The sequence below is a fragment of the Pelobates fuscus genome, chromosome 2, assembly GCF_036172605.1.
Source record: "Pelobates fuscus isolate aPelFus1 chromosome 2, aPelFus1.pri, whole genome shotgun sequence".
NCBI lineage: Eukaryota > Metazoa > Chordata > Amphibia > Anura > Pelobatidae > Pelobates > Pelobates fuscus.
This window is the reverse complement of record NC_086318.1, coordinates 86983299-86996830: the sequence shown is the minus strand read 5'-3', so window position 1 is coordinate 86996830 and position 13532 is coordinate 86983299. Positions and strand designations below refer to the sequence as shown.

General features: G+C 42.6%; 1 protein-coding gene across 1 annotated transcript in view; it reads right to left on the bottom strand.

Annotated features, from left to right (window-relative positions):
• PROC (protein C, inactivator of coagulation factors Va and VIIIa) overlaps window positions 1–13532 on the bottom strand; it is a 72213-nt gene that overhangs the window by 38007 nt on the left and 20674 nt on the right. The window contains exons 6-7 of the mRNA XM_063442434.1: window positions 3436–3570; window positions 2166–2263 (exon numbers count right to left, since the gene is read on the bottom strand). Of these exons, the coding sequence (XP_063298504.1) occupies window positions 2166–2263; window positions 3436–3570 (233 nt within the window). The remainder of the gene's footprint in view (window positions 1–2165; window positions 2264–3435; window positions 3571–13532) is intronic.

The window sequence follows — 13532 nt, the reverse complement described above, 5'->3', positions numbered from 1 at the left end:
GCTGTGCCGATCTGCTCTGGTATGCCCCTTATTTTGATGTTTTTCCACCTTCTGCAGTCTTCCATCGCCGCCAGTCGGCTCTGCGTCTGGGCTTGTTCACGACGCATCTCATTGAGCTCGAGTTCCATATTGTTGAGGCAGACCTCGTGGGTGGTCGTGCTTATCTCTGCGTCATGGAGGCGTCTTGACACTCCGCTAATCTCCTCTTTGAACGAGTTAATATCAGTAGCTATATTACGGCGGAGGTCATCCAAGAGGGCCTTCAAGGTTCCCTCTGTTACCGGTGAGTCCTCCGACCGCTTAGCAGTTAAGACAGTACTCGGTCTTCTAACTGTTGTAACCAGCTCATCCATGTCTTGGAGGGAAGTTTCACTGGATGAGTAAGACAGCCCGTCGGAGATAGGCGCCATGACAGGCTTCACAGCTCCCTGCGGCCTTCTCAGGAGTTCCCCAATGTCGGCGGATATTGGGAGTTTATCCGCTTTGTATTTCTTTGTTTTTCGTCCTATCGTTATCAAAGACAGGTCCTCTCGCTTGGCAGTCTGGTGCCGCACTGGAAAGGTAGGTATTCAGGCTGTATTATCAGAAACGGCCCTGAGCTCTATCGTAATGCGCCCTCACAGCTGTTCTTCCTCATTAATATTTACATTAGGTGGTTTATAACATATCCCAACCAATAGTTCATTTCCCTTATTTTGCCCCAAGAAGATATCTACCCATAAAGCATCTCCTCATAGAGATTAATTGAATAAATGAATTTCTATGAGGAAAGTTCAGTGTCTGCATGCAGAGGGAGGAGATACTGAATGTTTGGATGCATTTTAGGCAGTCATGACTCAGGAAGGGGTCTAGCACCTATCTGAGGAGTGGCCATTGAAGTTATCGCTAGGCTGTAATGTAAACACTGCATTTTCTCTGAAAAGACAGTGTTTACAGCAAAAAGCCTGAAGGTAATGATTCTACTCACCAGAACATATTCAATAAGCTGTAGTTGTTCTGGTGACTATAGTGTCCCTTTAAGTTAACTGCCCAGTCATGTGTCTCATCCCACCATGTTTCTATTATGCCTATTATATCATATTGTTTAGTGTATACTATTGCCTCTAGTTACCCTATTACATTATTTAGGCTCCTTGCATTAACAGGAGCTTCTGCCTGCTAGTAAGAAGGTTAGGAGGGGAGTGGAACAGTGAGTGCTAGGTGACAGTCCTAGCACATCATTAGACGCATTTATGCCAATCTCAGGGTGCTGTCTGCACCGCATGCCTTTGTTTAGTCATTCTGCATGATTGGCAGACAGCCTGATGTGCATTTACGTCAGGCTATCCATCTAATTTTTCATGCATACACGCCCCCTTTTTGATCATGTTCTGGTTACGTGATATACGTCAATGGCCACCCCTTTTACCCCGCCCACTGAAATCCTGCTTTGCCAGACACTGCTGTTAGGAGGTATGGATTTACTTGAAAGATGAAAGGGAGATATTAGCATAGGGTATGTGTTTTCATATAGCTGCATTCCATGAGTTCCCCTCCAGCACCACCTCCACCAGATACATGACGCTTGGGAGGTATGACTGTTTTAGTGTTTTCTGTCGATAAGATTCTGTAATTAGGCCGATCATAATTGTCAGCACCAGGCCCAATGGACTCTTAATCCGGCCCTGGTCACGAACACAAACATGAATTCTGGACACTATAGTGCCTTTGTAGCTGCTTGGGTAACCAACCCCCGTCTGATCGCTTGGAAAGGGTGATTTTACTTACCTTGTCTCCCACGCCAGTCTAACTGTGGCTGGTTGATATAGATCCAATTTGATCTTTGTTATATTCAGGAGAACCCAAATTGTTTTCAAGTGCCAATTGTGATGATCTCAGTAAATTAAGATATTGTGTATGCGAGGCAAAACTCTGTGCTGCACCAATCGGCTTTTCCATATAGAGATGCATTAAATAACGGCATCTCTATGGGGAACACTTAGTGCCTTCATGCAGAGCGTGGACTTACTGAACGCCTGTGAGTCTCTGAGCTTTCTCAATTTGAAAGCCTATATAATTTGCATTGGCCACTGGGAAAACTATAAAAAAGCCTAAATAAATATACCCTTGTCTACAAAATTATGGTGAGATATAAAACATTTTTTTTTTTTTTTTAAATACCTCACCTGCCAAGGACTGTCCCCTTTTCGGCCTTGCTTGGCACCGGTGAGCCGCACTTTAATTTCAAAGTCCAAGATTTTCTGTTTTCCGCAAGGGTACTCCACTGCAAACCATGTGACATTGATCATGTTATCAACTGATGCTACCTAGAGAACTTATATGCACATACAGTGCTAAGTACACTGATAGTATAGGTTACACATACAATACCAGAGATGTGTTATAACTCTTGTACTCATCAATTATTTTAGAACTTTACTAACATATCACTTACACAAAAGACTAGAGGCAAATAGAGTTTTAGGCCTGAATATGCTATCATAACATTAATAGATACTATAGCCCAGTTATACCTCTACTTGCAGTGCGAGTTCATACTTTTAAGAAATACTTCTGGCTCCATAACAACTTCATATAAATAAAGTTGTTAGGGTGCCAGGAGGTCACGGGAGCTTTCTTACCTGAAGGGTTAAACCGTGTGAGAAAGGTTTAACCCCAAAGGTTGCCTCCAGCCCCGGGTTTCCCAATTGCCCAGGCAGCATCTCGCTTCCGAAATGACCTTTTAGGAAGAGCAGAGTGCAGTCAGGCAGGGGCAACACTGATTGGCTAACGTGGTCAGCTGACGGCTCTATCCAATTATTGGTACCCCTGCCCAGCTGCACTAAGCCAATCAGTAGCTCCCCATTCATAGAAAAACGTATGTACCTTAATAAACGTCTTTTTACATGGATTTATTTGTCTTCTTTTGTGAGCAATTAATATAGTCGGCACAAGCCCTGACTACCCACTACATGCCAGGAGGGAGGCCTCTGCGTGTCCATTGTGCCATGCATTCCATCGGTTTGCCATCGCAGTCCTAAATCCACCCGCACACAGTCCAAAAGACAGTATAAGGAGAGGAAAGCATGGTAACCATTTCTCTTCATAACCTTATGGGAGAGGAGAGAACATGCATTTGTTCTCTCATTAATAGGGTGCCTTGAGTATCCTACACTTAATAGGCCTCATCTCACAGCCCATAAACTGGAAGTAGAACTGGGGGTAACCACACTGTTTTCACTGTGGTTGTAAGGGGTGCATTCATTTAATATGCTCCATACCTTTCACAGCAATATTAACCCCCACCTGGACAGGAATGGGGGCCATATTATCAGGTCCGTGTTAAACACCTTTTTTTAAGTGGCATCATTCTTTCAGGGGTTCAAGCAACCAAAATAATTCCAAATGACACTCAGTTCAGAACAAATCTCTTGCTGAAAATGGGTGGAATCTTACCTGATGGAGTACAGCTACTGTAGTCATCGTCTAGCTTGTACCCGGGGGCACAGCTACACACTCGGGAAGAGTTCGTCTCTGTACAGAAATGGTGGCACCCTCCATTATTAAATGTACAGTTTGAGTATAGAGCCTCTGGAAAATCAGAAGATTTGGTTGTTAAGGGCAATGGCCTTGATTTAATATTTTTAGATAAGCTTTTCAAATTATCACAATCTGTTAGAAAAAAAGGTAAAATGAATATCTACAAAAATTACTATAGATGGGAATGGCGACTTCTGCAGATAAATCATTCGAAAAGTTTTTTTCTAACAGATTGTGATTACTTGAAAAACATATTCATAAATATCAAATACAGGCAAAGTGAGAAAACTTTTTAATGTGCTTTTTCATAAAAAATAAAATAATTCTACTGAAATGATGGATGTTTAGCAATCAAACAGGGTTCCTTGGTAAAGTGTCAACATTCTTTTAAAACTTATGAACAGGTTGTTACTATATTAGAGAGTAGGGTTCATTGGTTTTCAAGGGATTCTGACCAAGAACATTGCAGTAACCATCTCCTCACGTACTTGATGCACATCAAACATGATTTTGACTCAGAAAAATATAAAATTAGTTACAATGACCGTGACATGTGCCAAACAGAAGCAACTACAACTGGGTACTTAATTCACCTGAGTTTATAACCTCAGAATATAGGTTTAAAGTGGCAACATATATATCAGTAGTTTCATTTTCATTGTCAAGCTTTCCTTGCTGGAAGAAAAAACATATTATGCTGTGATGAAGAAAGATCATCCAGGTAAAAAAACACAAAAAAACTTTGCACCTGCTACCTAAATTCCCAGAGGAAATGTAATTGGTTTTGGTTAAGGCACTGGGGTATATTTATCAAAATATTCTCAAAAGTGACGGATTACTTTTTTTTATCATTGTGTTGATTGAATTTATTAAAGTATCTAAAGAGTGTCAGATTTCTTTATAGTAAACTTACTAGTTTAAGAGAAGAGAAACTGCACATTTTTTTTGTTTGAGAAAGTGACAGAAAAATTAATAAACTAGTTGGATTGCCAAAACACTGTGCATGTTTAAAAAAAAAATAAACAAAGAAATAAAAAAAAAACTAAAACAGATGACAAAATCCAACAGATTTCATAAATTGCACAGATGGGAACTATAATTTGACTAGACGCTGTCACATAATCCTTGAGCTTTTGTCTTCTTACTAAGGGTGCAATTATGGCAATCAATGGGTAGCATACAAACGTTTCCACCCAGTGTTGCCAGCTGTTACCTTCATGATATTTAACTCACCAGTGGGTGGAGAGGGCATTGTTTTTGGAACAAGATCTCAACGTCTTTTAAGACTGTCAGGCAAGACTCATTGTCATGCCCAGTGGGCATAACACACTGCCCATTAGACTTGGAGACCTGACAGAATTTGGGCTGATCAGGTGATCAGTTGAATTCTCAAACTCAAAGTCAAAATGTACCCAAATCACAAATCAAACAAGTCAATCAATGGGCGAATATGTTCGTTTTAATTTCTGATGCTGAATTCTGCCTATGGAGCCAAAAAAAACCAACAAAAAAACTGATGGGGAAAAAAGATGATTGATGGCTAGGGGACAGTCACGTAGTGTGGATGTTATTCGCAAATCAAGTGAGCAATCGAGGGGGGAAAAAGGAGGAACAGTAAAAAAAAAAAATCTATATTTATGTAGTAATATTTGATAAATATTTCAATATATAAATATAGATTTTTCTACTGCTTCTACTGTTTGTCCCTCTGTTGGATACTTTTTCTCACTATAACATAGTTTCATAGACTGAAAAGAGACATGCGTCCATCAAGTTCAGCCTTTCACTTGATCTGTGAACCAATGGCAGGAATATCAGTTATCAGAGTATATTATATTATGTATATGTTTTTGCAGTACAGAGATTGGCCTTGGATTTTTCAGATTTGTTTCTGAATCAAGTCTTTGGTACTGAAAGTATGTTGAGCAAAACTGTCATATGGCTAAAAATGTGGGTATCCCTACAAATGGTTCAGCCAAACCAAATTTTCTCACTATACTCAAGTCTATTGTAAAAATATTGTCATCTAATGTGGTGTGTGTTCAATTGTTTCAATGTAAAAATATGGGTAACTAATGTGATGTGTTTAGTGCAGGGCTTGAGTCCTGCAGGAACGCGTGGGAACGGCGTTCCTGCACTTTTTTTTTACAGCAGGAATGACGTTCCCCCTGCAGGCACTAACCAGGGGACGGCAAAAAATGGCGCCCCCAAATGCCCCCGTGTTCCCCCTGTCATGGGGGGGGGGGCCACCTGATGGTCCCCTCTGGCGGGCAACGGTCTACCGGTCAGACGCGGTGAGGGAGCTGTGTTCTACTAGCTGTGCTCTCTCGCGCGCCGTTTGCTGATGTTATATTCCGGCTCCCGGCATCAGTAGACAGCCCGCACGGCGTGAGGGAGCAGAGCTGGGAGAACACAGCTCCCTCGCCACGTCTGACTGGTAGACAGCCGCCCGCCTCACTGAAGCCCCACTGGACCCCAGGGACAGGTCCACGCCAGCTCTCCAGGTAGGGAGGCTGGGTGGACATTTGTAAATGTTAAAAATATAAATAATTTGAGTGTGTCTGTGAGTGAGTATGTGTGTGTGTCTGTGTGTGTGAGTGTCTGAGTATGTGTGAGTGTATGTGTGTGTCTGTGAGTGTATGTGTGTGTCTATGAGTGTATGTGTGTGCGTGTATGTGTGTGCCTGTGAGTGTATGTGTGTGTGTGTCTGTGAGTGTGTATGTGGTCAAGGGTGTATATCTGGCACCCAGACTTTTGCGCAGCCACTATCCTGATATGTGGTTAAGCACATGCAGCCCCAGGGAAAGTTAAGGTTAAATGTAGGTTTTTTTCTCTGTTGTTATTTGGGTCCCTGGGGTGGAGTATTCGGAAGAGCAGGGTGGGCCGATTCTCCACCCACTGTCACAGTGGCTGTGCATGAGTCCACCCCAGGTTTTCTAAGGAGTTCTGGCTCACTGCCTAATGAGGTCATTAGCCTCACCTGTAAGGGCTGTGAGCAGCTATATAACTGCTGTTAAAGCAGGGTGGAGTGAGGGAAGTGTTTTGAGGAGAAAGAAAGTGTTTTGAGGGGAAAGAAGGTTTTGCTGCTCGGTGTATCGTGTTGTATCCTGATACTTCTTACCAACAGAAAATAAACAGGCCAGAGGCCTTTGAAACTAGATTTTGTCTTGGCCTGGGTTCCTTACCCTAGAGGGCTGTGCAGTTGCCAAAGATCCTGGACAAACACACACAGGGAAGTAAGCTTGTCACATATGGTGGAGAATGCAGGCACTGCACTGAAGAAGCCTGTGGGTATTAACTGGAAGCCAAACAAGCCTGGAGGAATATGGAGTACGTTGTGAAAGTTTTGTTGCAAACTACAGAGGCACAGCAAAAGGCTACAGCCGTACAGCAGGAGGCCACAACCGCACAACAGGAAAATATTGCAGCCCCACAGCCACTGGTAATCACGCAAAAAGCCAACACAGATGCCATGATCCAGCAGGTTGAGGCAGCCCAAGCTGAGGCAAACCGCCTGTTCAGGGAGGAGCAACATCAGGCCGCTAGCATGATACAGAAGGAGATACAGGCTTTGACCAAGGGACTAACCAGAGTTTCGGATGGGACGCAGTCCGAGGTTAAGATGATCAGAGCCAGCTGTTATCTACAGATGATGTGGAAGCATACCTTCTAGCTTTTGAGAGGACAGCTGAGAGAGAAGAGTGGCCAGTGAGTGAGTGGGCAAGCATACTGGCATCTTTTCTTATTGGAGAACTCCAGAAGGCTTTCTATGACCTGGAACCAGCACAGGCAGGGGTCTACTCCAAACTAAAGGCTGAGATCCTTGCACGACTTGGTGTGACTATGGCAGTTAGTGCCCAAAGATTTCATGTCTGGACTTTCGACCAAGAGAAACCTATCCACTCCCAGATGTTTGACCTGATACATCTTGCTAGAAAGTGGTTACAACCAGAAATAAATACGGGAAGCCACATCATGGAACTTCTTGTGATGGACAGATTCCTACGGGGCTTACCTGCTTCACTGCGTCAATGGGTCAGTCAGAGTGATCCACAATAAGCCGATGAGTTAATTGGTTTGGTGGAAAGATATGTTGCTGCGGATGACAGACAGTGGCTTAACAGAACAAAGTCTATGCAGAGAGTTAAGACTCCAGCTGCTGAAAGACCTGGTAAGATTTTTCAAGGTTTCAGAGACACAGAGGAACAAAAGCCATATTTGTAGAGACCCCATACGCTTATGCCTAGACATGTTAATACTGGAAAAGGGTCTAGGTGGGGGACAGATTATAATATTAAATGTTTCGGTGTAATGAACTTGGACATAAAGCTAGAGACTGTCCCTTGATTGATGAACCTATGTAATGCAATATGATTAATCAGGATATACAATTGTCTTGTCTGCTGAATTATATGGAATCTGCTGTTGCCAACTGTAGTCACACTCCGCAGATATGTTCCATAAAGGTGAATGGGAAAGAGGTTAGAGCTATATTAGACTCCGGAAGTATGGCTACTTTGATAACAACATGCCTTGTATCTGAAGCCGATGTTGATGCATTTCAGAAAATTGGTATAATTTGAGTTCATGGTGACAAACGTGAATATCCTACTGTTTTGCTGAAATTTTAAAGCCTTTTTGGTACTGTGAATAATAGAGCGGGGGTGGTGGATAAATTGGCTTATGACGTAGTGTTGGGAAGGGATTTTCCCCAATTGTTACACTTGTGGGGGTCTCCAGGAAAAGTAGCCCCTGATTGTATAACAAATGATGATGATGATGATGAAATGTGTTTCCTTTTTCTGACATAGGATGAGAAGGACTAGGCATAAGAACAGAGAAGGCTGAAGCCTCACGTCACATGGCAGCTTTAATAGGAGATGACCCAGGCCATGATAGTCAGGAGTCCGATAACGATCAGGATCAAGGCATTAACCTTTACTGAATTAGAAGTCAGTCCTGTTAACTTCAGGAAAGCACAATGGGAAGACCCCACTCTTGCAGAGGCCCGTAAAAATATCCAGGTTTCTAATGATGATCCAGTTCAACTAGATAGAGCCCCTTCTTATCCTTACTTTGAGGTACATAATGATTTGATTTATAGAGTGGAGAAAAAGGGGATGGATGTTGTAAAGCAACTACTTGTTCCTAAGCCCTTCAAACATACAGTCCTAAATCTTGCACACAGTCATATACCGGGGGGACATTAAGCATAGAAAAGACAAAAGAGAGCGTCTTACAGAGGTTTTATTGGCCTGGGGTATTTGCTTCAGTTGCAAATTACTGTTCTTCCTGTCCTTAATGTCAGCAAACCGCCCCTTTTAAGGCATACCGCAGTCCTCTTGTACCATTTCCTATAATAGAAATACCTTTTGAGAGGATTGCAATGGACCTGGTAGGTCCTCTGGTAAAGTCTGCAAGGGGGCATCAGTATATATTGGTGGTTTTGGATTATGCTACCAAGTACCCGGAAGCAGTGCCCTTACGGAACACGTCTGCGAAGACAATAGCGAAATAACTCATGCTCATGTTTAGCCGTCTGGGCATACCAAAAGAAATTTTGACAGATCAGGGTACACCATTTATGTCTAAAGTTACGAAGGAGTTATGCAAACTACTTCAAATCAAACATCTTAGGACCTCTGATTATCATCCCCAGACAGACGGACTGGTAGAACGGTTCAACAAGACCTTAAAAAGTATGTTAAGGAAAGTAATTGACAAGCATGGTAAGAATTGGGATTGCTTACTACCCTATCTAATGTTCTCCATAAGGGAGGTGCCACAAGCTTCTACGGGCTTCTCTCCTTTTGAACTTCTATACGCCCATCATCCCAGAGGTCTGCTAGATATAGCAAAAGAAACCTGGGAACACGAATCCAATCCATACCGTAGTGTAATTGAGCACATAGCTCAAATGCAAGATAGGATGGCGGCTGTCATGCCAATAGTTAAAGAACATATGCAGAAAGCCCAAGAGGCCCAGAAAAACAGTTATAATAGAAATGCCAGACTGAGAGTTTTTCACCCAGGAGACAGGGTACTTGTTTTGGTCCCGACAGTAGAAAATAGATTTCTAGCTTCTTGGCATGGCCCCTATGAGATTATTGAACAAGTTGGGGAAGTTAATTATAAAGTGAGACAACCCAATAGGAGAAAACCTGAGCAAATATATCATATAAATGTACTAAAACCCTGGAAAGACAGAGAGGTCTTAACTACTTCAATTGTCACAAATAGGACTGGTAGTGAACCTGAAGTAAACATACCAGACACACAGTCCCCCCACCAGAAACAGGAAGTAAGGGACTTTATTGGTAGAAACAAGGATGGATTTTCTGTGGTTCCAGGCAGGACTAACATTATCACGCATGATATTGTTACAGAACCAGTGGTGAAGATAAGTATTAAACCATACAGAATTCCAGAAGCACAGAAAGAGGCTGTAAATGCTGAAATTAAGAAAATGTTAGATCTTGATACTATTGAGGAATCACAAAGCGATTGGAACAGCCCTATAGTACTGGTGCCAAAACCTGATGGCTCGTTAAGATTTTGTAATGATTTTCGTAAATGAAAAAGTGTGTCAAAGTTTGATGCTTATCCAATGCCTAGGGTTGATGAACTAATAGAGAGACTGGGTAAGGCTCGTTACCTGACGACTTTGGACCTGACGAAGGGTTATTGGCAAGTACCTCTTACAGACAGAGCAAAAGAAAAGACAGCTTTTTCGACATCAAGGGTATTATTCCAATACAAGGTGCTACCATTCGGGTTATATGGAGCCCCTGCCACTTTTCAAAGACTAATTGATAGGATTTTGAAGCCTCATAGCCGTTTATGTGGCCGCATACTTAGATGACATAGTCATTCACAGTTCTGACTGGGCTTCACATCTTCCCAAAGTGCAGGCAGTACTGGACTCTATCCGCCTAGCTGGTTTAACTGCTAACCCATCTAAGCATACTATAGGTTTGGAAGAGGCAAAATATCTGGGTTATTCGATTGGGAGAGGGCTTGTTAAGCCCCAAACAGCAAAAGTGAAGGCCATACAAAATTGACCACGCCCCCTCACTAAAAAGCAAGTCAGGACTTATTGGGTACTACAGGCGATTTATTCCTGATTTTGCTACATTAGCAGCTCCTTTAACTGATCTCACAAAAGGAAAAGCCCCACTAGTGGTGAAGTGGTCATTAGAGACAGAAAAAGCATTTGTAAATTTGAAATTTGAGGCTTTGTGCACCCAACCAGTTCTGGTAACCCCGGATTTCACTAAAGAGTTCATTGTGCAAACCGATGCATCAGAGATTGGGTTAGGGGCGGTTCTGTCTCAGAAAATTCAGGGTGAAGAACACCTAGTGTTTTATTTAAGTAGGAAGCTGACTCCTGCTGAGAAAAATTATTCTATAGTGGAGAAGGAATGCCTTGCCATACAATGGGCTTTAGACTCACTAAAATATTATCTGCTGGGCAGAAAATTTAGGTTGGTCACAGACCATGCTCCCTTAACTTGGATGAGTCAAAATAAAGATAATAATGCCAGGGTGACAAGGCAGTTCCTCAGTTTGCAACCATTTCATTTTACAATTGAACATAGGCCTGGTTCTAAACATGGAAATGCTGACAGTTTGTCACGACTGAATTTATTATCTGTGGTCGCTCACCCCACTATGCCTGAGCTGGGGGGGAGGATATGTGACAGAGTGTTGGGGATGGTGGTCAAGGGTGTATATCTGGCACCCAGACTTTTGCACAGCCACTATCCTGACATGTGGTTAAGCACATGCAGCCCCAGGGAAAGTTAAGGTTAAATGTAGTTTTTTTTCCCCTCTGTTGTTATTTGGGTCTCTGGGGTGGAGTATTCGGAAGAGCAGGGTGGGCCGATTCTCCACCCACTGTCAGAGTGGCTGTGCATGAGTCCAGCCCAGGTTTTCTAAGGAGTTCTGGCTCACTGCCTAACGAGGTCATTAGCCCCACCTGTAGGGGCTGTGAGCAGCTATATAACTGCAGTTAAAGCAGGGTGGAGTGAGAGAAGTGTTTTGAGGAGAAAGAAGGTTTGCATCCGGTTGCATCCTCCTGATACTTCTTACCAACAGAAAATAAACAGGCCAGAGTCCTTTGAAACTGAACTCTGTCTTGGTCTGGCTTCCTTACCCTAGAGGGCTGTGCAGTTGCCAAAGATCCTGGACAAACACACACAGGGAAGTAAGTTTGTCACAATATGCATACGAGTGTATAATTTTTTATTTTTCTGGGGAGGGGAGGGTGGATCTTGGGTGAATTCCCACACTTTTTTCCCTAGGACTTGACCCCTGGTGTCGTGGATGCATGGAATGGTTACTCAATAGAAGTGGTAAGTTGATTACAGCATGGTAAGGCCTCAATAGGCTGCGTTTAATTAAGACCTATGAGGCAAACTGTGTCTGGGAAGCAATGGGCTAAATCTTGTTGGTTTCTGGAAAATATTCTGCAATGGTACAGCAGTTAAGGTCTATTTTATTTTCCTCTCTGTAAACCAAATAGTGTAGAGGCATTTTATGACTAGTCTCTGTGGTCCAGTAATATTTATAACTGGATCTTATTGTTTAGGCTGTCAGAGAGAGCTTGACAAATGACACTTGCAATTTATATTGTAAGCTCACTTTTCCACTTCAAGTTGTAAAATATTTCATAGTGCACATAAATTGAATAAGTGATCAAAATAACTGGTGCAGGCTCGAAACCGGAAACGCAAGTGACGTCATACGAAATACCGTCACCCACGTTTCGTTATATATTGCCATAGTAATCACACTATAAATATACGTTTGCTTTTTTTCCTTTATTTTTATGCTCGAGAAAGGCTTGTTACTATAGCTGAAATTTCGCTTTAAAGGGAAATGTAATTGGTTTTGGTTAAGGCCCACCCTGCTCTTCCGAATACTCCACCCCAGAGACCCAAATAACAACAGAGGGGAAAAAAAACTACATTTAACCTTAACTTTCCCTGGGGCTGCATGTGCTTAACCACATGTCAGGATAGTGGCTGTGCAAAAGTCTGGGTGCCAGATATACACCCTTGACCACCATCCCCAACACTCTGTCACATATCCTCCCCCCCAGCTCAGGCATAGTGGGGTGAGCGACCACAGATAATAAATTCAGTCGTGACAAACTGTCAGCATTTCCATGTTTAGAACCAGGCCTATGTTCAATTGTAAAATGAAATGGTTGCAAACTGAGGAACTGCCTTGTCACCCTGGCATTATTATCTTTATTTTGACTCATCCAAGTTAAGGGAGCATGGTCTGTGACCAACCTAAATTTTCTGCCCAGCAGATAATATTTTAGTGAGTCTAAAGCCCATTGTATGGCAAGGCATTCCTTCTCCACTATAGAATAATTTTTCTCAGCAGGAGTCAGCTTCCTACTTAAATAAAACACTAGGTGTTCTTCACCCTGAATTTTCTGAGACAGAACCGCCCCTAACCCAATCTCTGATGCATCGGTTTGCACAATGAACTCTTTAGTGAAATCCGGGGTTACCAGAACTGGTTGGGTGCACAAAGCCTCAAATTTCAAATTTACAAATGCTTTTTCTGTCTCTAATGACCACTTCACCACTAGTGGGGCTTTTCCTTTTGTGAGATCAGTTAAAGGAGCTGCTAATGTAGCAAAATCAGGAATAAATCGCCTGTAGTACCCAATAAGTCCTGACTTGCTTTTTAGTGAGGGGGCGTGGTCAATTTTGTATGGCCTTCACTTTTGCTGTTTGGGGCTTAACAAGCCCTCTCCCAATCGAATAACCCAGATATTTTGCCTCTTCCAAACCTATAGTATGCTTAGATGGGTTAGCAGTTAAACCAGCTAGGCGGATAGAGTCCAGTACTGCCTGCACTTTGGGAAGATGTGAAGCCCAGTCAGAACTGTGAATGACTATGTCATCTAAGTATGCGGCCACATAAACGGCTATGAGGCTTCAAAATCCTATCAATTAGTCTTTGAAAAGTGGCAGGGGCTCCATATAACCCGA